Below are 25,513 nucleotides of genomic sequence, written 5' to 3'. Positions count from 1 at the left end.
CATGTAGACAGATTAAGTGATTGAGACGCGATGAGTACTGGTAGGTACTACTATAGCACAAACTAAAATGCTTTCGCGGTTACCTTTACGTAGGAGTCAGAAAATGAAGGGGAACTAGGTAATAGAGGAAGAGCGGGCTTTCACTACTGAAGCGTCCGTCGGTGGGCTAGTAAGACAATGCGTACTGGGGACCATTGGTTGATTCAACCCTTAAAAACAATTTATTTAGTTTTTCTTCCTCCTTATAGATGGTTATAATTTAGAATAACTATAGTATTAATTTAGAAGGGAATATGAGAGACGTATGCTACATGTACTTACATACCTTATATAAACAATGGGAAATGCATGCAGAAATTGAAGATATAGAAGATAGAAGGTAGGTACCTGCCTCGTGTAGGTATGTATACGCGAACATTGAAGAAAAATAAAGTTATAGTACTATGCAAGTTAAACTTTAAAATGTCCCATTCGTGGTCAATTAAGCGAAAGGAAGTTTAGGGGATGAAGACCGACCGCGCGCGGCTTCTTGTTAGGTTAGCTGTTGCCCTGTTCTCCTTGTCCAGCTTGTCCCGGGCTCCTCTTGTAACCCCTTCCTCCTCCGACCTCCAGAAACCCCCAAGAGTTTTTTTTTTCCCACCTTCACCTCATCTCTCATCTTACCTCACCCGCCGTTTCTTCAGCGAAACGGGACAGATCGCGTACACGAATTGCTCACAGCCACAACACAACGCTTGCATGATTATTATAGATTCGATTTCGCCGGTATCACGGCGTAGGGGTTTCCTGGATTCGGGGCTAGGATTATAGGGTTGTATCACATTGTTTATTAGATTTGGTATAGCGCGCTATGACATGACATAGCATTTCGACTCTTTCCCCGTTACCGTTACCTTACCGCCTTGGTTCTCAGTCCTTGGTTCTTCGTCTTTCATATTTATCCATAACAAAGTCGCGACCATACTGTCCTCTCTTTACGTTTGGACTGCTTGCCTGGAGAAATACGATCTGATAGCCTTCGTTCTTTCCTGTCGCCTTTCTTTTCCATTATTCCTTCAAACAATCTAATTGAGTGAACCCCACTGGAACCTGGAACCTGGAACCTGGAACTTATAGCTATGGACATGGATACTTCTTCAATATCGTCAATATCTGACCTCTCTGATCCTCCTTCTTCCAACCCGCCGTCCTCTCCTCTCTCCGTTCTTTCAAGGTCACCAACTATATCACCACGAACATCTATCTTGTACGATCCACGTCGTTTGCCCTCCCCGCCTTCAACCGTTAATTCTGGAAGCGCATCGCCAATGAAGCCTTCCGACCGAGTCTCTATCGAAAACGAGATTCACGTAAACCCTGATGGTCCACCACCCGCAAAACGACGCCGCGTTGAGCGCAAGCCTCGAACTACTGAATATCTCGATCTGAAGGCAGCCTCTGAGCAGAATGAGAAAGACGAGAAACTGCTGGAGCAGTTAACCAAGGTTTTGCGCAAGAAAAAAAAGATTGTAGTAATTGCCGGCGCTGGAATCTCTGTATCTGCAGGAAGTGTGTATTCTTTTTCCTTTGCCCTTGGGTGTTTTAGTGTTCACTATATTTCAATTCACTTGCTAATATGTCTATTCCCGTAGTTCCCGATTTCCGGTCGTCAAAGGGTCTATTCGCTACGCTGCCTAAGGAACATGGCCTCAAGGGATCTGGCAAGCACCTATTTGACGCGTCTGTTTACAAGCATGACTCTACTACCTCATCTTTCCACACAATGGTCCGGGATCTGTCGCACCTTACGAAGAATGCAGAACCTACCCCGTTTCACCATTTAATCGCGTCGCTCGCCAAAGAGGGCCGCCTTTTACGTCTCTATACACAAAACGTTGATGGTCTCGACACGTCCATGCCACCTCTTGCCACCACTGTTCCATTGAATACCAAGGGTCCGTGGCCGAAGACGATTCAACTCCATGGTGGGCTAGCCAAGATGGTGTGTTCTAAATGTAGCGAGATAAGCGAATTCGACGGCTCGCTCTTTGAAGGTCCGGAAGCGCCGCTCTGCAAAGGATGCGAGGAGACAGACAATGTACGTACCTCTCACGCCGGAAAGCGTAGTCATGGAATTGGGAGGTTGCGACCACGGATGGTCCTCTATAACGAATATAATCCGGACGAGGAGTCTATTGCCAATGTCGTCCGAGCCGATATTCGAGCTCGACCTGATGCCGTCATCGTTGTCGGCACCAGTATGAAGATTCCCGGCGTGCGCAATATGGTCAAAGACATGTGCCGCGTGACGCGAGAGCGAAAGGACGGTGTTACTGCCTGGATCAATCTAGATCCCGAACCTACGGGCGCCGATTTGAAGAATTGTTGGGATTTGGTCGTACAAGGCAAATGTGACGATGTTGCCTCATTGGTCCACCTACCCCGCTACGACGAGAACATCGAAGACGCTGTAGTAGTCGACGACAAGAAGTATAATGAGGATGTTCGTGGTGTCAAGCTCGAGGTAGAGATCAGAAAGACTACGCCTGAAGCTGGCGTATCCGTCAAAGGGGAATCACGTGATGCTTCACCCGTTGAGGCGAAACCACAGTCTATCGAGAATATTCAAGGTATACCAACACCATCTGCTAGCCCTAAGGTACGGGCTGCTTTGCCTGTGGCCAAACCGGTACCGAAGCAAAGCAAGCTCGCATTTCCCAGCACGAGTGCATCTACGACTACAAGCTCGATATCCAAGGATACCAAGAAAACAACCAAGCGAAAACCTAGACAGACCAAGAAGGCAGAACCGAAGGCTCCCAAGGCTACTATCAGCACTGCATTCAAGGCCACCAAGGCCTCAACGGCAGTTTCTTCCAAGTTACCCGCGAAGCGCAACTTCGAATCCGAACCCGAACCAGCTGTCCTGTCTCCCCGATCGGTTATGCGCGATGAATTCTCATTGCGACCTCGTAGTAAGCCTAATGGACTGCCGGTTGATCCCCAAAAAGCCATCGAAATAATTCCTGGCACCCCTCCGCAACAGTCTGTACGCACATCGCCTCCCGGCACGATCTCACCCACATCTAAACCCCGGGGTTTCGCATCCCTTATCGATTAATCGAGCTTTGGGGATATTTCTAGCCTATATACTATTTTCTTCTAATACTCACTTGTACATAAGGATTCGCGCATCATTATCCGCAGGCAATTGCGGGTTTCTCGAGGGCCGTTCCTCGAGACAAGCCCTATGGAATGTTTACAGGATTACATGCGAATAAAATAATTACCAAGAGGAAGAACTACTTAGCATGGTGGTTGTATGGGGATGAGCGGGTTTTATTCTTTGCATTTTCACGTGGTGCGCCTATGGGATTTGTGCGCGGGCATGTGCGTCCGTAAGGTAGCATGCACTTGAGAAACGGCTGGTTACAGTCACCTGGTTCGATAAAAGCAGGCTGGGAGGCATAGACGGGCGTTAAGTTAAATAGATTCACCGAAACGCATGTAACGGCGTGGTGCAGACGGCGTAGTCTCGTCTTGCTGTCCTCCACAGCCTCCTTGTTCCAACATAACATGGAAAAGGAGGCCTTCGCATACAGCAGAAAGTTACGGAGTTTTACCTAAGACTAAAAATCGAAATATTACCATCATTGCGATCTTTTACTATTTGTGTCTATATGCGTGATGTAAAATGTGTGAGACAAGTGACTTGCATAACCAGGGGGAAATTGACAACATTTGTATGCCACGTGGCGAGGTCACATGCCACGTCTATGTAGCTCTCCCTCTCCTGTGTAGGTACCTATGGGCGTAGCTATAGTACCTAAGTACCTACATTATGTATAGAGAGCTACTAAGACTCAATGTCACGGGGAAGGGATAATACATACCAATATTAGACACAAGCGGTAAGATACATGTCACGTGTGCAAGAGCAGAAGCAGCAAGACAGCGCATATTGGCTCAAAATCTCCATTGACACACACCTCACGACTCAATAGGCATAAAGCTAACGCTAACTAGGTAGTAGAAGTCAAAGTCGACCGGAGTGCCCTCCATAGCTAGCCTATTCGCTTCGATTCCTCTCCTAACAGGTAAACGAATCCATCCGCAACGCCCTGCGATGTAATGCTCATTGATATGCTGCAAAGGCTTTTCATGTGTTAAGTTTCCCCACTCCTCGTCTGCTTGCTGTGCCCAATATCTGTCTTTGCTGAGATGCCTCGTTGATTGTCGTATGGATAGACCACTTCATATCGTGGCAGTCCCGTAGGATAAAACAAAAAAACGCAATGCGAAAATCATGCTTGAATGGCAAATCTTATAGTGGCCCTTCTTGTTTCTCAGGTCCCCTCTAGAACGCTCCGATCACGGCCAGAACCGGAGGTCTATAAATATAGACAAGGTGGAGAGTATGATTAACCGTATCGACCATAAAAACTCCCGATCTCCTGTAACGTCGATGGTTTTCTCGTGGGTATGATTCATTTAACTCCAGCCTCGCCTATCTAATATGTCGAACCCAAACGCCATACAATGCAGAAAGAAAAATGGATGGCCATTCGACTTTTGTGCGTGCTATTACCATTCCTGATCAACTAGAACCAGGGGGGCCATGCTTCACAATAGTATCTCTAACTAGCTACCTTAGACGGTTCGCCACGAGAACCCCCGTTGGCGATAGCTGTGCCGGAACTCTTTGATTTCTGGGTGGCGTCGCCGTTTTTTTCCGCCTCTTTAAGTTGCTGGTATAACGCTGCTAACCGGGGTCCGGTCATCCCGCTCGACCCAGATCTATCCTTCTCTTTGTCTGGCTTCCCAGACGACTGTTTCTCGGAAGCCGGTATTCTCTTAGAAATAAATCTCCTATAGTCAAATTAGCTTCTGTTAATATTGTATGCTTGTGGCTACATACCACAGCTTTGGTTTCAGCTCCTCTAGCTGGTCTAAAGATAACCCTGAAGTCTTATGAAGACCCTCGATGAAGTTGCCAATAGCAGTGATCTCGGATTTCAGGACCTTGGCTCTAGCCTTAGCCACGGGAATATTCGCTTTCGTACATGACTCGACTTTCTCGACGTGCGTCCATATCGGTTGCATGAGGGCTTCGATGACGGGTGCATTTCTCTCGTCATCTTCGTCCTCGGCCTGCTGTTGGTTAATGTCGGATCTTCGTAGCTCTTCAACTCTACGGTGTTTATGCCGGCGATCGTCTGCTTCGCCGCTGTGCTTCCGCTTTGTGTCTGGTCTTGGTGTGCCGCCATCTCCAATGCTGCTACGGGAACGATGATGGTCTCCCCGGGAGTGAGAACGGTCGTGGTCCCTATCCCGATGCGAAGACTTCTTCGAACCCTGAGGAGCAGGGGATGCAGAGACGGAGCCGCCCTTCTCCGGACGACGATGCCCGTTAACTAAAGCCTGGCCAGCCTTCTTATTATTACGATGGTGATTCTCAACAATCTTTTGAGCATTCACATCGTCCGAATGAATAGAGGTAAGTACCGACAATAGGTACTCTGCACGACGAACCAGATGGACAGCTCCGGGCGCCTTGGCACCTTTGGCGTCAGCATTCTCCCGCTCTTGCTTCTTCTCGATGCGATGTTCTTCCAAGAAAAACTTGTCTTGCATCCCAAGTTCTTTATCGTCGCGAATCTGAGTCCAGGCACCAAAGCCATACCGGTCAATACCAACAAGGAGCATCCCATCCTCCCTGGAACCCCATTCGCAGCTATAGTGTGCTGCCTTGGTGGCATCTTGGAGCCGGAACTGTCGGAAATCAGAGAGATCATTGAGAACACGTCGTAAGAGTCGTAGCTGTGGGGGGCGGTCAAGTATGGTTTCCGCATTGATTTTTTTCACTTCACCAAAGTCAAACATAACGGCCTTGATGTCCTTCTTCGTTAGCTTTTTCTTCGACTGTTGTTCTTGAGCTCGGATCTCCTCGTTATTTCTTTCCACGGCATCACGAGACATGTCGACAAGCTCCCGAAGCAATCCGCCTATGAAATCGCGGTCTCGATCGCTCAAGCGAGCATCACGGAGCAGTTCGTCCGGACGGTCTTCAATATAACCGTACCGCATAAATGCACGAATGAGATTACGCGTCTCTTTCTCGTTAAGCGGACGTCGGGGATCGGAGAGCATAGCGCGCTGCTCCTCTAGGCGTTCTTGCTTCAGTTGCTCCCGTTCCCGTTTTTTCGCAATCCGTTCGGCTCTTTCGGAGTCGCCGTTAGGCCTCGAACTTTTAAGTGCAGCGCGTCGTGGAGCACTGGCCTCCAATTCCTTTACAAGATATTCCTCTTCCTTTTTCTTCTCCTCTTCCGCTCTGATTGCTGCCAGCTGATCTGCCGGGATGATTTGATCCCAATCGAGGTTAAGGTCATCAACTTTGACATCAGTGTATTGCATAAAGTTGTCCCAGTCAATACCACCAGTACTAAGGTTCATCTTGTCGTCTACCTTGGTCTTGGTAACTTCAGCATTCTCTAGTATGGAATCGATATCGAGCTGTTCTAGCCTCTCTTGGTTGCCAGATTGTTCGAACATCTTCTGGGATCGCATCTTCAATACCCATTGGATATCATCTGCCGACTTGGCTTCATCGATCCTAAGGCCTTTTTGCTTGAATTCTTCTCTGAATGCCTTGCCGTCGTCGGTAACGCCAGCCTGTATCGCAAGGTATTCAAGTAAGAGCTTGTTCCGAGCACGCTCAAGGACCTCCTCTTCGATGGTCTCCTTGGAAACAAGCCGGTAAACAGTGACAGGCTTCTTCTGTCCAATACGATGGGCTCTTGCCATAGCTTGAAGATCAGCCTGAGGATTCCAGTCTGAATCGAAGATAATAACCGTATCGGCAGTCATCAGGTTAATACCCAAGCCACCTGCTCGTGTCGAGAGTAGGAAGCAAAAGTCTGCGCTATCCTCTGCATTGAAGTGGTTGATTGCTAAGCGTCTTGGGCCAGCACCAATAGTACCATCTAATCGCTGGAACTGATACCCACGTAGTCGAAGATAGTCTCCAAGGATATCGAGTACTTTCACCATCTGACTGAAAATCAGGACACGGTGATTATCCTTCTTCAGCTTGTTAAGAAGCTGGTCCAGCAACATCATCTTCCCACTACTAGCAATCAGGCCTTTGATTTGGTCTTCCCGGCGTTCACTGCCGTTAAGAACCTTTTCTTCAGCACCAGGAAACATGTACGGATGATTGCTGACTTTCTTCAGTTCCATGACAATATTCAACAAGGATGACTTCTGGCCGTTATTTCCCTCGTTAAGGGCTGCGTAATTCCTGGTAAGGATGTTTTTATAATACTCGAGTTGAACATCTGAAAGTTCTACCCGGATAATCTTCTCGGTCTTGGGTGGAAGGTCTGACTCTACCGTCTCTTTGGTTCTCCGCAGGATGAAGGGTGCAATGGCAGCATGTAAGTCTCGAAGTTTTGTCTGAGCATCTGCGGCAGCAAGAGTATCCAGATCCTCATCTATGTGGACTTTACCGGGGTTCAAGAAGTCAAGAAGCGACGACAGTTCGGCCAAGTTATTCTGAATCGGAGTACCAGTGATGAGAACCTTAGCAGGGGCACCGAAACTCATAAGTTCCGAATACAGCTTAGATTCCTTATTCTTTAGGCGGTGAGCCTCGTCCACGGCCAGAGCTTGCCACTTTATACTTCTTAGAAAGTCGGCATCCATCAGTATGTATTCGTAAGAGGTGACAAGGACATTGAATTTATGCTTCTTCGGGTTGCCGTTGAACATGAGTTCGTGATCCCGTATCGTATTTCGCGCCTCTGCATTGCCCAGATAAACAACGTAATTAAGGTCTGGGGACCATAAGTTGAAGGTATCACACCAAGCAGGTATGACACTTAGAGGTGCAACAACCAAAAAGGGGCCTTCTTGCTTGCGCTCGTTTCGGAGCCAACTCAGAAATGAGACGGTTTGGACAGTCTTGCCAAGGCCCATCTCATCAGCAAGAATAACATTGTTTGCACGACACCAATTGAGACACAAGAAGTTCAGTCCCGTAAGCTGAAAGCCTCTTAGTTCGCCACCTTGTATGTAGCTGGGCTGTTTTTCAAGTTTCAAAAACTTGCTTCGTGTTGAGGGATTCGACTCGGTTCGATCAGACGTCCACGATCGTGATTGGCGGTCGAGGAATTGGTCAATCTTGTCTTGGGCCAATTCAGCAATCGTCGATGCTTGCTCCCATGTGCAATGCTCATATGTGAGACCCTTCCATTTGACGAAATATTCCCGTCCTTCATCACCGCTCCGCTGGGTAACAACACGCTCAACTTTTGTATAGTCTTCTAAGGCGTCTTGTTCGCGTTCCTTGTCGAGCATATATTGTTCTCGGGTCTCGGGTGGAAGATCTTCACCGGCAAACTTGAGCTCTATCTCGTACTCAATGGTCCTCTTGAAATAATTTTCAAGTTTCCGGAAACCACGGTACCCGCGGAGAATCTCTAAAGTATCCCACGTATTGTGGAGGTAAGATTTACCTTGCCATTTGATATTGTACTCGAAGTCTTCCCGAGTCGCGTCCGGGGTTAATTCACCACCATCCGTCATGCGATGACCAACAACCTTTTCAATGTACATGGTATCTTCGGTCAGATCCTCACCAGCCCAGTAATTAGGCGTCAGCTCGGATTCATCTTCGTCGTCAATATCACTTTCGTGGTATGTCTGAACTTGTTGGACAGCTCTTCTATTGGACCATCGCTTCTCAGCATACAATAAGGACTGTGGTTGGGCTTGTTGGCGACGAGCTTTCTTCATGAATGTTCGAGCACGGGCTCCACCGTAAGTATCAGAGTCGGAATCATCAGCAGGTGTTTGTCTCGCAGGCGTGCCCCGTTTTGAAGCTATGAGTAGTTTGTCAGTTTACGAAGAGCACTATCCATACTCAATAAGAAACTCACATTGCCGTGAAATCTGCTCCACCACACGGAGCTTCTTCGTTCGACGATTTGTAGGAACAACATCAGAGGCGGAGTCATCCTCGTCATCAGATTCAACCTATATATGGCCGTATTAGAATTATAGCTGTCATAAATACCTAGGCTTTGACAGTAAACATGTGACTTACAACCTTGGGCTGCTTCGTAGGGCGAGACTGGTAAAGACGAATTAGCAGGAGTCTAGAATAATAGTTTAATTTACATACACTTCGTCTCAAGCCATATAGCTCTGGATTCTCCCGTATATACTCATCCTCACCACCCCCAGCCTTTCTCTTCGGGGCACGGCGAGAGCTATTCGAAGTTGATGTTTCGTCATGGGGAGCGTCGCTTTGAGAAGGAGCAGGGCTGTCCTCCATGTCAAAGTCGGCATCATCTGAGGCATTATTGTCTTCGTCATTATCGGTTGACTCGGCACCGCCTCGGGAGTCTAGGTCTTGTTCGGCATTTTGAGGTGATTGATTATTAGGGGAGGATGGGGAGGATGATTCTCGAAGGGCTGTATTATCGTTCACATCCGACAGGTCGCTCTCGCTAACGCGATCGTCTAGAATAATTCTCGCATTCCTTCCCGCCTGCGGCGACGAATGGCCGTTGACGGGACTGGGCTCTGGTGAGCTCGACATATTGGGATCGAACACGCCTGTCTGCTACGTGACAGCAAGGTTAGCAGGTATTAACAGAGAAAATACTACATATGTAGGGTTGACGGATAGCGCTGAGATCAGCGATCATGATAACGGAATAAACAGCTATCAAACATGAGAAATGAGCCTGACAATGGATCTGGCGCATATCAAGTGATGGTTCGATGAAGACAAGGCTGATAGGTGATGGAAAAGGAATTGCGGTCTACCGGTGTTGACGTGACGTGTGAAGAAGTCTCAACGCGTCAGACAACCCGAGAATGACAGATCCCATCCCAATATTAGCGTCCGAGAAGCTCAGATGCAAGTGAAGAAGGGATAGTAAGGTCGCGTGGACATGTCTTCGAGATGGATTCGATGTCAAGTACGCGGCAGAGTACCAAGATCCAGCCTTGTCCAGCAACAATACAAGCAGCGGGGTATAATTAAAATACTTACGAATCATCAACTTGAGTATCCCAGACAGGAAAAGAAGTAATACAATATGGGTCTATGAGGTTGATGATGTACCGGTGCGGCCCCGTATGGTGCGTGTTGTGGGCAATAGTGATGAGAAACTGGCGGAAAATCGACCTGGAAGAATTGGTGGTCGGGGAACATTGAAAGTGGACGGGACGAACGGTGGGAGGTACCTTACCTTGCCCAGCTTTTTGAAGGCGCTAGTGGTAATATAGCCTAGTGCGCACAGCCACCAGCCACAAGTGACTGTGCTAAAAAAGCTCAACGCGAACTGACCTTGCGTGTAACCCAGTATTCCGTAAGTTGCCAACCAAATGAAACTTTTCATTACCTAGGTAGGTAAAAGAAAGCCCCTCCGGGAGACATTAACCTCCGTTTGCAACTGCCCGTATCCAGTATATATATGTAAGTGTACCTAGTACCTAAACTGGGCCCGTGCCAATGGCTATGACAACTGTGATCGCATTGACAAGGCCTAAGAGTCATTTGTTAGATCTTTTACACCTTAAAATCAACACACTCATTAACAAAACTATAATGTAGTGACTAGTTACCTGTTAGATTAAACCATTAGGTACCTACTAGTAATAATCGATTAGGTGTAATCAGAAATTACGCTATATTCAATATAACCGCACAATTGTTATTTAAGTTGCATAGGTGACTTCCGATACCGTGCCAAGTTCCATACAAACGGATGACACAAACACCTGACAGACCGAAGCCAATTGAGATGTAGGCACACCTAAGACAGACATATATTATGCAAGCTATCACGTGATATACTGATACTTAGGATTCTATTCCGTACCTGGTCACGACCTCTTATCAAAAACCAACAGAAAGACTATAAAATATAGATAACTAGCCAAATTAGTACCTTTAGATGCCTCAATATAAATATACTTGTATGATGTTTTAAGTAATATAATACCTAAACTTTTGGCTAAATACCTATAACAACGGGGTGTTGACAAGGTGGAGAGAGCGTCCCCAATAGCTTTACATAATGGCTTGGCGGCTGGGCGGATGGCTTGAACACGAGCTAAAGCAGAAGCTTCTTTGAGTTGAGGTTTATTCAATGGAAACTAGCTAATCAGAGTGAGTGCTAATTGGTCGATAAGGAAATATATTAGTCAGCTCGACAGAGTAGGTAAATCTTCGTTTGTCGCGCTCGACCCCTGACGCGCTTTGAGGTAAGTACTCGACTGAATTATTTTCTCTTTGACCTACTAATTATGCATAATAACCCATCTTCTCACATACCAACGTATTATACAGTTAATTTAGCACGGAGATATCCAATCATATTGTTGAGTGAGGTTATTGTGGGAAGGCTATAATGCTATTCAACCAATCAAACTATTCAAAATTAAGTACGTACCTGAGGACATAATGTGTGGTGTTTTAGGGGGTGAATTGGTCTTGTTGCCGACTTAAAGTTAACATAGTGTTGGTACCCAACAGTGCTTCAGAAGCGTTAAGCTTGGAGAATAATTTCAAGGAGACGATCAAAGCTCAACATTAGATCGGGTGCTATAAACTCGCGTCTGCAATTATGACAGAGCCACAGGTTTAAGTTCATACTAAATGGTAGGGCGCCCCTAGGCAGTAGCTATTATGGAATGACATGAGGCGATCTTTTGACTATTATCATTAAATTATAAATTTCGAAATTATAGGTTGAGTTTAACTAGACATCCTCTTCACATAATTCATAGAGAGAGAGAGAGAAGATAGCTTGTGTACCTACCAATTTTTAATGAATCAGGACTCGGACATGATGCTGTTAACAGTTAACGTTGACGTCTCAGGGGTAGGCGAAATAATCAATGTCGAATGCAAAAAAACGACGCCGTAATCGCTGACGAGCAATTACGCCTCATATTGTGCGACAATCAATTAATGACTCAGAAGCACCTGTCTGTCTAGCTTCTAATTCAGCCAGGACCACCAGGGATGTTTGAACACTAATGATATCTAAGAACGACGCATCGACTCAGAACGCAAACCAAAACCAAGAGCGGAACTCAAACGTGATCATGCTGTCAACGCCAAACCCAAGCAACAACCTGTCTCCCCCGATCTGGTTGGAAGGCATCAGGATAAGGTTAGAGAATAGCTTCTTGACCATGCGTAAAATAACTTCGCGTATGGTGTTAGCGTCGGCCTCAGGCGCAAGAGTAGCCGATATAGTCACAGGCACGTCCTTGAACCAAGCTGCTGCCACCATCACAGCAGCGCGCCCACCTTGTTGAGCTGTTGACGCGGCCCCCTCCTCAGCCAACAACGAAGCCAACAAGACACAAGTGCGGGCCGTGACCAGCACACTGTAGCTAGTTACATCGAAGCCACGGGCGCTTAGTCCTCGAATGGTGGCTAGTTCTAGGCCCGTGAGCAGATGCGATTCTTCGGGTCTGCAGGCTGTTTCACTAGCCAGCGCGAGATCGATTACCTACCTGGAGGAACTCCCAATTGAGCGGCTGGATCCCCTTCCGTAGCAGCAAAGCCTCTATCTCGGGGTTCCTGTGTACCTAGGTAGCCCAACCCGGAGATCATGCCTAACCCTACCGAGACGCAAGGCCAACCGCGTGACCGGCGCCAATAGGCAAAGGCGTCGAGGAAGCCGTTCGCCGAACAGTAATTACTCTCTGTTGCCGTACCCGCAGTTCCCGAGACCGACGAGGTAAGCAAGAAAAGGCCAGGACCAGTAGCCATGCGAGTCAAAACTGCGACAGTCACATCGGCAGCCTTGGAGACATCACCCTTTTCAGCGTTGAACGCACTGACATATGTAGCTGGAGCGACCTGTGATAGATGGACGTTTGTTATAATAATTAGGTTGCCTTACAGGAACCAGTGAGAGGAGCAAGCTATCTATACCTAATCCATTGCAGCTTACCAAGACACGGGCCGTCAGAGCCTCTAAAGATATAACCACCTTGCCCACCCGATCCTTGCTCGAGAAATATTGATATGCTTGGATAATTCGACTGACATTAAACCTCTTCATGGGCAATAGCTGGATCTCTCTAGTGCCAAGAGCTGTAGCGTCTCGACCATGAGCCTATCCCAAATGGCGCGATGGAAGGGGGGGGATCCTGGGTAAAGGTCACGTTGCGAAGAAACACGCGCATGTCCAACTTTCCTGCGTCGATGAGCTCTCGCTTGCCAATATCTATGAATTGTCCCAACTCGGCTGGACAACGCCAGCTCTCATGCGTCAAGTCCCTTATAAGCGAATTGATGATAACGTCAACACTAGGCCACTCGTGGCTTGAATAACGGCTTAAACGGAGGACGGGTCACGCGAACTGAAGACGTATGAGGGCGAAACATCCATCTCGTTAATGAGATAATCACACTTGCCCTGTGAGCCGACGGTGGTGTAGACTACGGCGCCTATGCTTCGGGTCAGAGTGAAAGTAGTAATGCCTAAACCGCCTGAGCCGGCATGAATCAACGCAGATTCTCCGGCACGCAGACGCACGCGTTCGTTAATATCATTTCGTGTAGTGTCATAGACAAGCAGTAACCCTGGCACGATAGTAAATGCTTCCTTGTCTAGCATCTTGTGTACTGATCCTGCCGGTACTCGCACCGCCGTACCAAGACGATAAGGCGCGTAGGCCACGACACTATCGCCCACTTTTATTTATGTGCTTAACATCTTGACTATTAGCAGTTACTACACCGGAAAAGTTAAATGAAGTTGTCTTATTACGCGTATTTACGCCACCGTCCAAAGCGTTCACCTTTAGGACTTCGATATTGACGTAATCCGCCGGCGGTGTCCCATCCTGTCCCGGTTCTAACAGCTGCTAAGTATAGCGTGTCTACCATCCCGACTCGGTTAATGGATAGCCGATGCTGGCTTTGCCTCAGTAAGTGTCTTCAACTTCTTCTCGCTCTGACGTCCTAGTCGTGGTCGAAAAGGGGAATTTACTCGAAAGTTAGGGCCATATCTGCTGATGCATAGAAGGCCGTCTTTTTCGATGAACTCGCGATTGTCATTTTCATACCTCCGACCGAGCTGTTGATGTTAGATATCTTGTGCGGAGACATGGTGGTGTGGGTTTCCAAGTCCTTAACGGTGAAATACACGCCCCTCTCGTCAGGTACGGGAAGTGCAGCACTGACGATTGATGTTACGGAATTCGTAGACAAGCTGAATAGCCGACTTGTCTTTTGCTACTATGATTTGCGACACGGCTTTGATGGCCATCGCCATGTATCCAGTAGCAGGAAAGACGATTTGGTCTTCTACCTTATGGCCTCGAAGCCAAGGTGTTTCGCTCAAGCGCAGTAAGTTCCGCTACGTGGAGTTGATTCCATTACCTGTGAGTGCTAGAGTACAGAGAAGCTCATGGCGCAAGTGTCTCCTATTTCCCATCTCGAAACTAACACGAGCTTCACTCCAAAGTAAGCCCCCTGATTAGTCTTATGGGTATGGTGTGAGGCTGTGGGGTATCCTCGAGCCCAATTTAGGAAGGCTATTAATCACATCTCAGTTTAATATCTGGTAGCCATATGAAAAAAGCATACCGGCAAGAATTTCGATGCGTAAGTCGGTATCTTGTTGTCTAACGAGCGTTAGGGAGTAGGGTGTGATTTTCCATCCATTCCAAGCGCCCTTTGAGTGCTGTAAGGGGGCTTATTTTAGTCAATGGGCAGCGTTGCCTTCTCCCATCACTGAACTCCCCAAGCTTGGCGTGGAATTGAACTGGTTACTCCAAATTTTGCCTCCAGTATGCTAGCATGTTCGTTTGACTTTATATCGCCAAGGCTGCTAAGGTTATATCTCACGGAAGAGTACATTTCCCCTCGAACATCGAAGGCCCCGTGTGATTCTTGTCGCTTCTCGTCCCATTCTCGAGGAATGGCGTGAGGAACTCTTCGTACAACTCACCTATTTCCTCCATCATATAGGAATGATAAACACGCCCACTTGTTTCAAACTTCCGGACGAACCTATTCTAGTCGACTGTTCACGCCGTCTAACAACGTCTGTTCGAGTGTTCGTGCCTATCTGGAGACGGGGGGTGGTAGGGGGCTAAAGTTCACCGTCGAGGCGACAGATCGTGTGGCGGTCCGCGGAAATGTCGATTCTCGAGCAACAGTCCTTTAGCCAGGCTGGCGTACTGTGAAGCTAAGGGGTAGTGAATTAACCATTCTTTTTAGAGCAGCTTCATCTTCCATTTGCATTCGCATCTTCTAGGTTCATAAGTACCATTATTGTCGCCGGCCACTAATTATATTGCATCGAAAATATATACGTAGTCCTTCAATTTATGTATTGTTAGTTACACAGATGAAAAATATTTACGATATGGGTACCCGAGCTACCTGTGTATGTCAAGAGTTATTACTGGTTTATTGAAGGTCAAATCGAAGGCATTATGTACCTAGGTACCTGATGTTAAGAGGTACTTCAGTACGTACATCTCTGAAAATCGCCAAGACACTATCCGCATGTGCGGATAAGGTTAAGCTTTTGCAACCCGCTGGATGACCCGGATAGTTGGTAAGTATTTAAGTACCTACTAAACCTAAGGCTACTAAAATTTATAGAATTAAACAAGAGCTTGGTACCTATCTTTTGCGGGGTATTAACTCTATAAGACAAAAAATGAATAACCGAAGTATATGCAAATAATGATAGGCAGTTTCTATCATAAAATAGATACTCCGAGCGATTAGGGTAATGAGATTTGATTAAGTAGGATTTATAATTGGAAAAAGCATTAAGGTAGGTAGCTGGTTGGTACTAAGGCCCAAGGGTTGTAAAACGCGAGAAAAAGGAACAGATTATAACTAACTACCTAGGTAGTCTTAAAGTACTACTACGGTGGCCTGTAGGTGCAACTGTGCCAAAATCAGGAAAATCAGTCAGGCTTTTCCAAAACGGGCAATATAATAAGTAACTCTAAGTGCACAGTATGGTAGAATACAAGGTTTTCTATATATATATTTGCCGTGTATACACAACGGTATCTACTCAAATAACTTTACGAATATAGCATGTCAAAGATTATGATTGATATTGTTTAATAGCCCTATTTGATGCGAAACCAATGGTACAATTTGCATGCTTATACGATGTGTATTGAGTATTATATTGCCATTAAAGTATTCGGAGCTTGATTGGAAAGATTTCATGGAGGTGCTTGTAAAGGGTGTCACGTGCTTGCTTTCCTCTCCAGACAATCGCTATTTGATTCTACTATAACACAACAACGAAGAGGCCGATTCGAATGCCACTTGAATAATCAGTTTCGCATCAATTGGGAATATCAAATGATACTAATTGTAATCTTTCAATTGGTATATTCGTAAAGTTATTTGAATATGTATGAGTATGTATGAGTATTGAACTTATGTATTTAAGCTTGCGGCAGGGAGGGGTTTGATTGGTCGGATATCAAGGCTCATATTTTGGGCTTATGTAAGGTATGTAAGGCTAAGGTAAAGACTAATTATGATTGGCTAACAATTTAAACTCGTGGAGAAAATGGCCTGGGTAGCCCGTATTATAATGTTTATATAATTACATAGTCTTTTTAATATCTTTACCAGTACCTATTTTAAAAGCATTTAAAAGACATTAGTATTTCAATTAAAAAATGAAAAAATATCATGGTCCAAATTATATTTGATTTGACCCGAAACTGGTAAAGTTATCGTGTATAAGGTTGAAAAAGTGGTAAATATTACCTCAATTGCGTATACAGCGTAAATAGTTAAGCCTATACTGTGCACCTAAAGTTACTATTACCTTATTAGACATAGTGCAACCCATTTTCTTGATTTTGGCACAGTTGCACCTACAGGCCACCGTAACTACGGATAAATAGAAGTTCACCACTACAGGTCTTTATTATATGTAGGGTGCCGATACTTCTACACGGTCCACTAGGTACCTAGTTACACTTTCTCTGTTCAGTATCTTCATTGCTCGTCATCGTGCTTTCATGTCCTCTATAATCTTCGACGCGCCAACGAAGTTCAGTTCCTGCATTGTCTCCTCCCATAGCCTTTCACCGAGCTCCTTGCCTTCCGCCCCATACCAGATCAGGGGATATCTACTAATATTAGTACACCTCATCTAGCAATTATGAAATCACGAGATAACACATAATAATACGTACGGTTTAATAGCCCAATCACTAATAAAGCTCCCGTGGCCTTCTTTATCTTGAACGATAGTCGCATGAAGATACATAGCAGCGCCGACGTCCACTTGCCTCGCGAAGAGAAAATGAATAACAGCTACCACTTTCCCGGCAAGTGTGGGGAATTCGCGGAAAAATGCCGTGCCCTTTATAGTGCCGGGGTTCGACATGTTTATGAGGACATCATCGGCGTCGACGAACTCGGCGAGTTTGGCAACGAAGAACGTGAGTACCAATTTCGATCTGGAATACCATAGAATTTGACCATAACCCTCGGACTTGTCGAACTGCTGTAGTATAGGGCCCTTGGTCTCCATGTCCACCCGATACGCCAGGTCAGACCCAACGATACTAAGAACAGGAGGTCTTTGGGCACCGATAGCCTTCTTAGATTTAAGTATGGGAAGGAGTAGGATAGCCAGAAGCGCTGTCGAGAGGTAGTTTACCTGCATCGTGAGCTCGTGGCCAGTGGCGGGTACCGTCGTATGAGCCATCTTCATCAGGGCGGCGTTTAGGATAACTATGTCGATGCGTGACAGGGTTGCGCACCGGTCTGCGAAGGCACGGATGGAGTCGTACGATTCCATTTCGACGGTCCAAACAGATATATTGGACGTCGGAAACTCATTTCGCAGTTGGGTAGCCGCCTCGTCGCCTTTCGCTTGTGAGCGAACGGCCATGACTAGACGAGATAATCCTAACTTTAGAAACTGCCGACATGCTTCAAAACCGAGCCCCGTATTGCTTCCCGTGATAATGGCAACTTGGCCCGTGAGATCAGTGCCTGCCGGCAAGGGCTTCGGTTTAGTGAACTGTCGATAGAGGAAGCCAATAAATGTGGCTTCAAACCCAGCATGGCTTTCGAGTTCGGATGACATAGTGACTTCTCTTCACGTTGGAGCTACCTATGTAAGTGGAGCTTGAACGACAATCTTAACAAACGAAGAAAATCAGAAAGGGGAAAGAAACCAAAGCAAACATCTCCACGATTGATGTTGCTTGTTCATGGGCAAATTCTATAAGTTCACTTGGCTTAGTCACTGTCTAGAATAGACCAAAACCAACTCTCATCATTATTTGAGGCTTCTATTACGGTGGAGCTTACAATGCATACCCTAGAATGCAACCCGGCGGGCGAGATTCATAATCATCGGGCTGAAGGAAGCCCAATTGCGTAAGGGGAGATTTAGAGATAGGAAGATATGTTCACAGACTAACGAATAAGATACTGGCCGCCGCAGCAATTCGCTTCCGATCTTACTTATTTGAGCAATAGGTACCTAATATTCCGCCACCATTGTAACGTATGGTTGCCCCTATTCTGGATAGTATAGAAATTCGGGGTTTAATTAGCCCTAGAGGCTAGAGCCATTGCTCCGATGGCCATGGGTTCAAACGGACACGGCTCCGAAGGCCGCGTCTTCGTACTTAGTTAAAACACATGCGCTTCACGCGCAGAATGGGGTTTTTTTTTTCCCCTTTTAACAAGTCTTCCTTAAGAAAAAAACTCATTAAGATCAGGTACCTGTCATGCTAGTTATAACAACGTAAACGCGCACGAAGTAAGCATGGAGGTTCTACATAGGCCGCTCAGAACTGTAAGCGACGTCATTTCATTGGAGGATATCCTGATGTTGCGCTAATGCACGATCCCGCATATGCATAATAAGCGGTGATTACATCTACTCGACTCTTACCCCGAGATCCGTACCACGAACACATGGAATGTAAGAACTTTAAATACATAGTAAGGCTACAGAGCTGAGCCCTTTTTGAACCATTCGGATGAAGATCTTCTCGACCGACATAAACTCCACTTTTCTTATGAGGGGATGGTTCAATAAGCTATGAATTCAATAACAAAAATAGACATAGCTATAAAATCAAGTGTAGAAGAGACATCCTTACACATATCCAGTTAAATCTCTCCAAGAAAACGCCGTCGTCAGGCGGTATAGCTGCTATGGCTTGATTGGGGAAAACCTCAAACTGCAAGACGCTATTACGCCCTCCGGGATAATTGGCGAAGCAAGTACTCGTCCATTTTACTAAATGATGCATCATATATAGACGCCGAGTAATTCTTCATATTCCAACTATATAGGTCACGAGTTATGTTGGCTCAGCGGATGGAATCTATGATACCGCCGAATGCACCATCTATTATAAGTCCGTTCCATGGGACAATAGCCATTCGGGTAACCCCAAAATCAAGGTTAAGAATCGAGGCCAGATCAATTTTGTAGGTAGGGGAATTACAGGGTGTATCTACTATGTATATAACGGGTGCGTAGCGCCCTCGTAAAGGGGTAGAAAGGCAAGCATTAATAGTTCAACACTATTTATCCTAATATTCACTTTCTGTATAGCATCAATCAAGGATATACCTAGTATCTGATACATCCCTAGGGTGTTTAAGTATTATGTATACTACTTAGCCTTTGATATCTCGTTGACGATGTCTCTGACCCCCGCGAACGAAAGCTCATCCAATGTTTCCTCGTAAACCTGCTTCGAAAGACGCTGTCCTTCAGGTTTGTATACGATAACCGCCATACTAAGGGCATTCATGTTAATCCAAGTAATCTAAGACATTACATCGGAATACGTGGGGTATAACTCACGGTTGGATCTTTGCGTCCTCGATGTACTGCCCATGTGCCTGCTCGCCGAGAGTAGTAACAGCATGAACCAATGTGCGAGCTCCAATAGAGCTACTTCGGCTTAGAAAGTAAGTCTGGATCTTATAAATGACGCGGACGATGCCGTGGGTTTCGCGACCAAGTTCCGAGCCGCTGCAGAACCCAGGGTTGGCGCAAGAAAGAGTAACCACAGACGAAGAGACCTTTTTCGCCAGCTCCGTCAGAAATAGTTGCCCGAGAAGCTTCGTTGCCCCATAGCGGTCCGCCATATTCCAATCCGCCGCCTTCCGTTTAAAGGCAGCAAGAACAGGCGTTGAGTTTCCTTCCTCGAATTTCGTCCAAGCGGCTGTGTCGGATGATACCACACAAATGTGGCCTGGGTGGCTTCCGACTCTCTTTTCTTTGATAATAGGCAGTAATAAAATCGTAAGGAGCATATTTGCCAGGAAGTTTATTTGCACACCCTCCTCATAACCAGTTGGGCTGAACGACTCCGTAACCTTGTATATACCTGCGTTGAGAATAGCAATATCGAGGCTCTCTAAGCGTTTGGCACGCTCCGCGAAGGCTATGATTGAGTCATAGGATGATAAGTCCAATTTCCAGACCTGAATAAATCCGGATACAAGATCGCGTCCATTGGTAAGATCCTTCCGGGCTATTTCGCCCTTGCTTTCGTCGCGAACGGCTAGAATGACTTTACAGCCGAGATCTAGAAGTTGCCGAGCCACTTCCAATCCTATCCCGCCGTTTGCCCCTGTTATTATGGCCGTCTTCCCACTTAGGTTTACATCGCGCTGGAGCACTGGCGGGGGCGTAACGAAGAGCTGTCGATAGAAATAATGAATCAAGCCTGCCCTTGTCTCAGGCGAGACATCAAAAGTCATAACCATGTTGAATATAGCTTCAACCCTTGGAAGGATTTTACGAGGAGAAGCAGGGTACACCTACAAGCTTATAAAGAATATTCGAACATTTAGAATAATGAAAATGAGATGCAAAGCAATAGATGCGAGTGTTATATATAATACAATGGCAATACATGTATTTACCTTGCCCAAGACCAGTACTTATAGGTACATACCCGTATGTAATATACACGACGGCATATACGTGTATGTACCACTAGGTAGCTAGGTACCCAAGGTACCTACCCCTGAGTATAGGTAACTTTTGCGTGGCTTAAGATTCCCTTATAGATAATTAATAATGCCCTCGGCTTTTAGCGATCGGATTTTGGGCATTATATCCTAATATCTAGTGTGATGCTTGGATTTGTAACAAATATACTAAGGTAGGAATGTAAACTTATGGGGTCTATTTAGTTCATTTAATTCGATTTGTTCACTACCCCGACTAGACAAACATAGGAAGAATTGAACAGTGACTGATTATATAGCTTAGCTTGTCCCAATAATTGATATCACCAGTAGCCAAGTCGTCTTGCGCCCAGATTGCCTGCATCAATATCTTGACGTGATTGAACGATCGAGAGGCCTCTTCATTTTCGGACCTGGAGATGAGATCAAGAACCGCCGTCCGTTGGTCGTCCCGTCGAGCCTCACAGCCCAAGATAAAGATAGGAAATTGCCGGACACAAGAGCCTAGCCGAGAAAATATAGTAAATGCTCTGTCAATACGCCGCTGAGTCTCAATTGTCTGGTTAAGTAAGTTCTCAGACGCGCGATTGAGATATACCAGCATGGCTAGCTGATATAATTCCATTATCAACGGGTCAGTTGGAATATTATTAACCGTGACGTCCACTGGCATGCTTCTGATTCTCCAGTCAAGTATTTTTAAGAAGCTTTTGTAATCATCCGCATTCTCGGCAGACGTTCTGGCCGGCGGTCTGGTGGATACCGCATCACAGACTTCCGATAATAGCTCTATAGCAGCGAGAGCCGGTGGCCCTACTTGGGAGGCCTGACTATCCGTTAAAATTTCCCTCATGTCGGTCAGTTTAGGTCACTAACCTTAGCGCGAACACTTGATGTAGCCGATATGTTTTTCGTAGTCTCTCTACTCCAGTGTCGCAGGGTGAAGCGTGCTAATACATCATAGTAGTACACCCAATCTAACAAGAGCGTTAAATTACTATCTTGGGGGTACTTGTCGAGACTGGCAGTTTTAATGATGTTCTTAACTCCGGAGAGATACCAGACCCATTGTCCCGACGTGCAAGATGCCTGATGAATCTGACGGTTTGGGTTAGCAATATTACGAGTATTATACGGCGTGGTACCTAAGTGGAGTTTGCATCAACCTCAAAAGAACATAATAGCATCCCTGCGGCCACATGTTGGACCGCTTCAGTAGTGCCAAGCTGATTTCCTGCTGCAGCTGATAAGGATTTGAGAGCAGAGATCTTGAGCTCTACGGCTTGTGAGTGGACATCGTGGCGATGCAGTGAAGATAGGGCGAGCAGCGACTGGAGCACTGCTAGAGCAGATGTTGTGTCACTGGCCAGAGCAATCCGAATTAGTAGATTTCCTAGATCTATAGGATCGTGACCAAATATAGCTAAAGATCGTGAAGCGGTATATTGAACTATATTCATTAATTACCGTATCAGTAAAGTTTAAAGGGACCATACGAACTCACAGTATTGAAGTAGACTCGTGTCGCCAACATCCAATTTTAGGGGATTCCATGTTAACGGTATATGTAATATCGGTTGGACGGTTCCTAAGACGTGTTAAAGCGATGTCTGCTTATATACCTAACCTACTAAGAATAAATGATGGGACGCTTTACCGTTAGCTACCGGGTTTGTGATGTGATAGTGCATTTCAAAATCCGTGTATGATACGTGAGCAATACGGGCATCAGAGGAATGAGGCCCATCGCTCTGGGACGACATGTACGGTGGAGTATGTGACGGTGGCTTTCCGACAACAGCACGCCGACCATCGCTGGATTTGGGCCAGGACAATTGAAGGCCGGGACCTTTGGAGTCCCGTTTTTGCGGAAATTGCTTTACATGAGCTACAGTAGTGTCATGAAGATGAGTATCGCGATCTATATTTAACATCATTGAGTTGGCCCTCTTCTTTAACTCAGGGCATTCGCTGATAGCCGAATTGGCAATGGCCAATGCCACCTCCCTTTCCATTTCCTTAGCATTCATCGTAGTGGGGGTATGCACTGAGTCAAGGTAGAGTCAATTTCTCTCCTTCACTAGGTGTTTGTCGGGAGAACTGGTAAGGTAAAGCTGGAATAGCGGTGTTTTAGTTGGATGCTTCTTTGGGAATGTTTCTAGGAATGTAGGAGTTGAGGTTTCTAGGTAAGGTACCCAAATTAATCTTCTTTCTACATAGGTAGGTACCTAAGAACGTGGGAGCTTGGATACTTGCCCATTATATCAAATTCATGTTACACTGCATCATGCACATAATCTGCCAAGAGGTTAAGTGAGAAAGAGCGGCGTACATAGTGTACAAGTCTTAGGTACTTACGTGTGCCTATATGCATTAGTAATTGCATTTGTACCGGATACTTAAGGTGGGTACATCAGGTACATCACTTAAAGTACTACATACTTCTATACCTGGTAAACACAGATAACCCGAGGTTTGTATAAGGTATAGCTATATCATTAATAGTTGTGCCATATGTGTAATGTCCCATACGATGTAGAATAGGAGGAAAAGGCTAAACGAAGATGAATTTAACCTGGATATCTTAACTATGTGAGGTACAAGGTAATTATATAGGAGGCAAGTAATGTAAACAGGCAACGCAGATAGATAACGTAAAGTAATACTGCACCGTGTATATAAAAACAGAAGTCGTAATCTCATCCGTATAATATAAAATTTGAGTATAGTTTTTAGAGGAGTGAACTTGACACGGCTTTGATAGGAAATCATTATCAATAAGTCCGATGATAAGTCGTAAATGAATTATTGATAGTGGTCAAATATCAGAAATCTGCAACTACCAACAACTCTATAGTTCTAAGAGATAGAGATCTGGCTGAAACAAATCATAGCCATTGTTTATTCCCATACTGCGAAAGGAAGGCACCAGAATCTCCATTTTCGAGGCTGGCATTTTCCCAAACCGACCTCACCATCTTGACAGAGACTTCTGGTGTTATCGGACCAGTGAAATTGGGTGCGTACTCGGCGAACTTCCCAAGACCCCCACTCAACTTTTGTATTTGCTCTGGGGTCGCTGTGAAAAAGGAGCAAATATGTTAGGTACTTCCTATTTCGATGTTCAAGCGGGATTAGGGCAAATCTTACAGTTCGTGTAGTGGCCTACTTCTACCATTCCTGGGGCAATGCTCAGGAAAAGGACGCCGTCTCTTTTATATTGAGCGCTGAACTTGGCTACCGCCATGTTCGATGCTGCCTTGCTGATGGAGTAGAGGGAACTGAGGTCCAAGTCGAATCTAGTCGTCAAATCAAGATCCCCGAAGCCGCTCGAGACAACTATAACCTTTTTTGCTTGCCCTTTAAGGATAAGCGGCATGAATGAGTTGATGAGGTGAATATTTCCCACGACATGGACGTTAATAAGTTTTCCCAAGTCATCCTCGAGCTTTTTGGGTTCGTTACCCCTTTTCATTTTACCATGTTAGTCATGAATCCAGTTCGGATCGTAGAGGAAACCTACAGCACTCCGAGTGGTTCGTAGGCATCGAAATGCGAGATATAACCCGCGTTTCCGATTAAATAGTCGAGGCTCCCGCCGGTAATTCCAGCGGTCTCGGTGGCAGCTCTCTAACAAAATCTGTTAATACTCTCCTGAAGTTGACGGTCACGTTGTGTCTAGTTCTCACCTTTAGGGCATCGTGGTTGGTCACATCGGCTTCTAAGATGTATATATTCGAACGTCCTTTCAGCGTTGTATCCTCAGATATTTTCTTAACTGTGGCGGGCCTGTCTCGGACTATTCCGATAACAATATTGTTCGGATCTTGCGATAGCTGACGAACAAACTCGTACTATCAGGGGCAATCGGTTATTAAACTTTTCTCACCATTTGCTAACAATATGAGTGAAAATTGAACTTACACCAATCCCCTTGGAAACACCAGTGATAACGTAGGAAGACATTTTGATATAGGGTGACTAGTATAGGGTGATACGATTAAAGCTTCTGTACTGCAAGGTAGCGAAGGTTGTGATAAGATGCCTATGAAACTGAATTCGATCTGTTGAATTGTATTTATTTTGGGATCACAGCAAGATGAAAATTACCTTATATATACCTACTAATAGCTTCTTCAATTGAAGCTTAAGCTCCTCGACGCTCGTGCTGTAAGCAGGCGTGAATACACTACCTAGGTACTCACAGACACTTACTTAATACTTGCCTAAAATTTAACTTGAATGAGTATAAGGATCCAGCTTTCCTGCATGCAGTTGGCTTAAGGTTAGGTATCCCGGTATGTACCTACATGTAGCCTCCCTCCATCATACATGCATTATGAAGTCTTATGTACCTCCACACAAATGCTTACGAGAAAGTTGCCCAAAATTTGAATCTGGATTACACCTGCATGAACAAGGATATTTATCTTAACCTAAAGCGGTTTAGGTCTTATATACATGCATGCAACCAACCCACTCAGCCGCCTAATTTCCAAATTGCCGGGTTTTCGTCTCACTTCCATTAGGTTACGA

General features: G+C 45.7%; 7 protein-coding genes across 7 annotated transcripts; 1 reads left to right on the top strand and 6 right to left on the bottom strand.

Moving 5' to 3' along the window:
* Positions 1-1,307: 1,307 nt before the first annotated feature.
* Positions 1,308-3,100, top strand: F5Y00DRAFT_256280 (DHS-like NAD/FAD-binding domain-containing protein; the record flags this gene model as incomplete). Its single annotated transcript, XM_048010385.1, has 2 exons — positions 1,308-1,548; positions 1,632-3,100. 2 exons carry the CDS (start codon positions 1,308-1,310, stop codon positions 3,098-3,100), a joined length of 1,710 nt encoding a protein of 569 aa, XP_047860033.1.
* Positions 3,101-4,616: 1,516 nt separating this feature from the next.
* F5Y00DRAFT_266892 (P-loop containing nucleoside triphosphate hydrolase protein) lies at positions 4,617-9,583 on the bottom strand (the record flags this gene model as incomplete). The annotated part of the gene is made up of 5 exons (XM_048011998.1): positions 4,617-4,848; positions 4,898-8,861; positions 8,919-9,015; positions 9,086-9,112; positions 9,164-9,583. The coding sequence occupies 5 exons, from the start codon at positions 9,581-9,583 to the stop codon at positions 4,617-4,619; spliced, it is 4,740 nt and encodes a 1,579-aa protein (XP_047860032.1).
* Positions 9,584-12,062: 2,479 nt separating this feature from the next.
* Positions 12,063-13,076, bottom strand: F5Y00DRAFT_266891 (uncharacterized protein; the record flags this gene model as incomplete). The annotated part of the gene is made up of 3 exons (XM_048011997.1): positions 12,063-12,448; positions 12,523-12,871; positions 12,966-13,076. The coding sequence occupies 3 exons, from the start codon at positions 13,074-13,076 to the stop codon at positions 12,063-12,065; spliced, it is 846 nt and encodes a 281-aa protein (XP_047860031.1).
* Positions 13,077-16,920: 3,844 nt separating this feature from the next.
* Positions 16,921-18,484, bottom strand: F5Y00DRAFT_249474 (putative short-chain dehydrogenase/reductase family protein). Its single transcript, XM_048009601.1, has 2 exons — positions 17,212-18,484; positions 16,921-17,145 (listed from the first exon to the last, which is right to left on the bottom strand). The coding sequence occupies exons 1-2, from the start codon at positions 18,111-18,113 to the stop codon at positions 17,022-17,024; spliced, it is 1,026 nt and encodes a 341-aa protein (XP_047860030.1). The 5' UTR covers positions 18,114-18,484; the 3' UTR covers positions 16,921-17,021.
* A 979-nt stretch (positions 18,485-19,463) lies between these two features.
* On the bottom strand, positions 19,464-20,968 carry F5Y00DRAFT_249473 (NAD(P)-binding protein). The gene is made up of 2 exons (XM_048009600.1): positions 19,860-20,968; positions 19,464-19,792 (listed from the first exon to the last, which is right to left on the bottom strand). The coding sequence occupies exons 1-2, from the start codon at positions 20,768-20,770 to the stop codon at positions 19,666-19,668; spliced, it is 1,038 nt and encodes a 345-aa protein (XP_047860029.1). The 5' UTR covers positions 20,771-20,968; the 3' UTR covers positions 19,464-19,665.
* A 109-nt stretch (positions 20,969-21,077) lies between these two features.
* On the bottom strand, positions 21,078-23,271 carry F5Y00DRAFT_249469 (fungal-specific transcription factor domain-containing protein). The gene is made up of 5 exons (XM_048009599.1): positions 22,635-23,271; positions 22,482-22,565; positions 22,144-22,427; positions 21,854-22,075; positions 21,078-21,803 (listed from the first exon to the last, which is right to left on the bottom strand). Exons 1-5 carry the CDS (start codon positions 23,005-23,007, stop codon positions 21,234-21,236), a joined length of 1,533 nt encoding a protein of 510 aa, XP_047860028.1. The 5' UTR covers positions 23,008-23,271; the 3' UTR covers positions 21,078-21,233.
* Positions 23,272-23,574: 303 nt separating this feature from the next.
* Positions 23,575-25,294, bottom strand: F5Y00DRAFT_249466 (putative short chain dehydrogenase). The gene is made up of 5 exons (XM_048009598.1): positions 24,902-25,294; positions 24,667-24,831; positions 24,501-24,607; positions 24,128-24,444; positions 23,575-24,056 (listed from the first exon to the last, which is right to left on the bottom strand). Exons 1-5 carry the CDS (start codon positions 24,941-24,943, stop codon positions 23,866-23,868), a joined length of 822 nt encoding a protein of 273 aa, XP_047860027.1. The 5' UTR covers positions 24,944-25,294; the 3' UTR covers positions 23,575-23,865.
* Positions 25,295-25,513: the final 219 nt, after the last annotated feature.

The sequence above is a fragment of the Daldinia vernicosa genome, assembly GCF_022497035.1.
Source record: "Daldinia vernicosa strain CBS 139.73 unplaced genomic scaffold F5Y00scaffold_84, whole genome shotgun sequence".
Classification (NCBI taxonomy): Eukaryota; Fungi; Ascomycota; class Sordariomycetes; order Xylariales; family Hypoxylaceae; genus Daldinia; species Daldinia vernicosa.
This window is presented reverse-complemented; position numbering and strand designations above follow the sequence as displayed.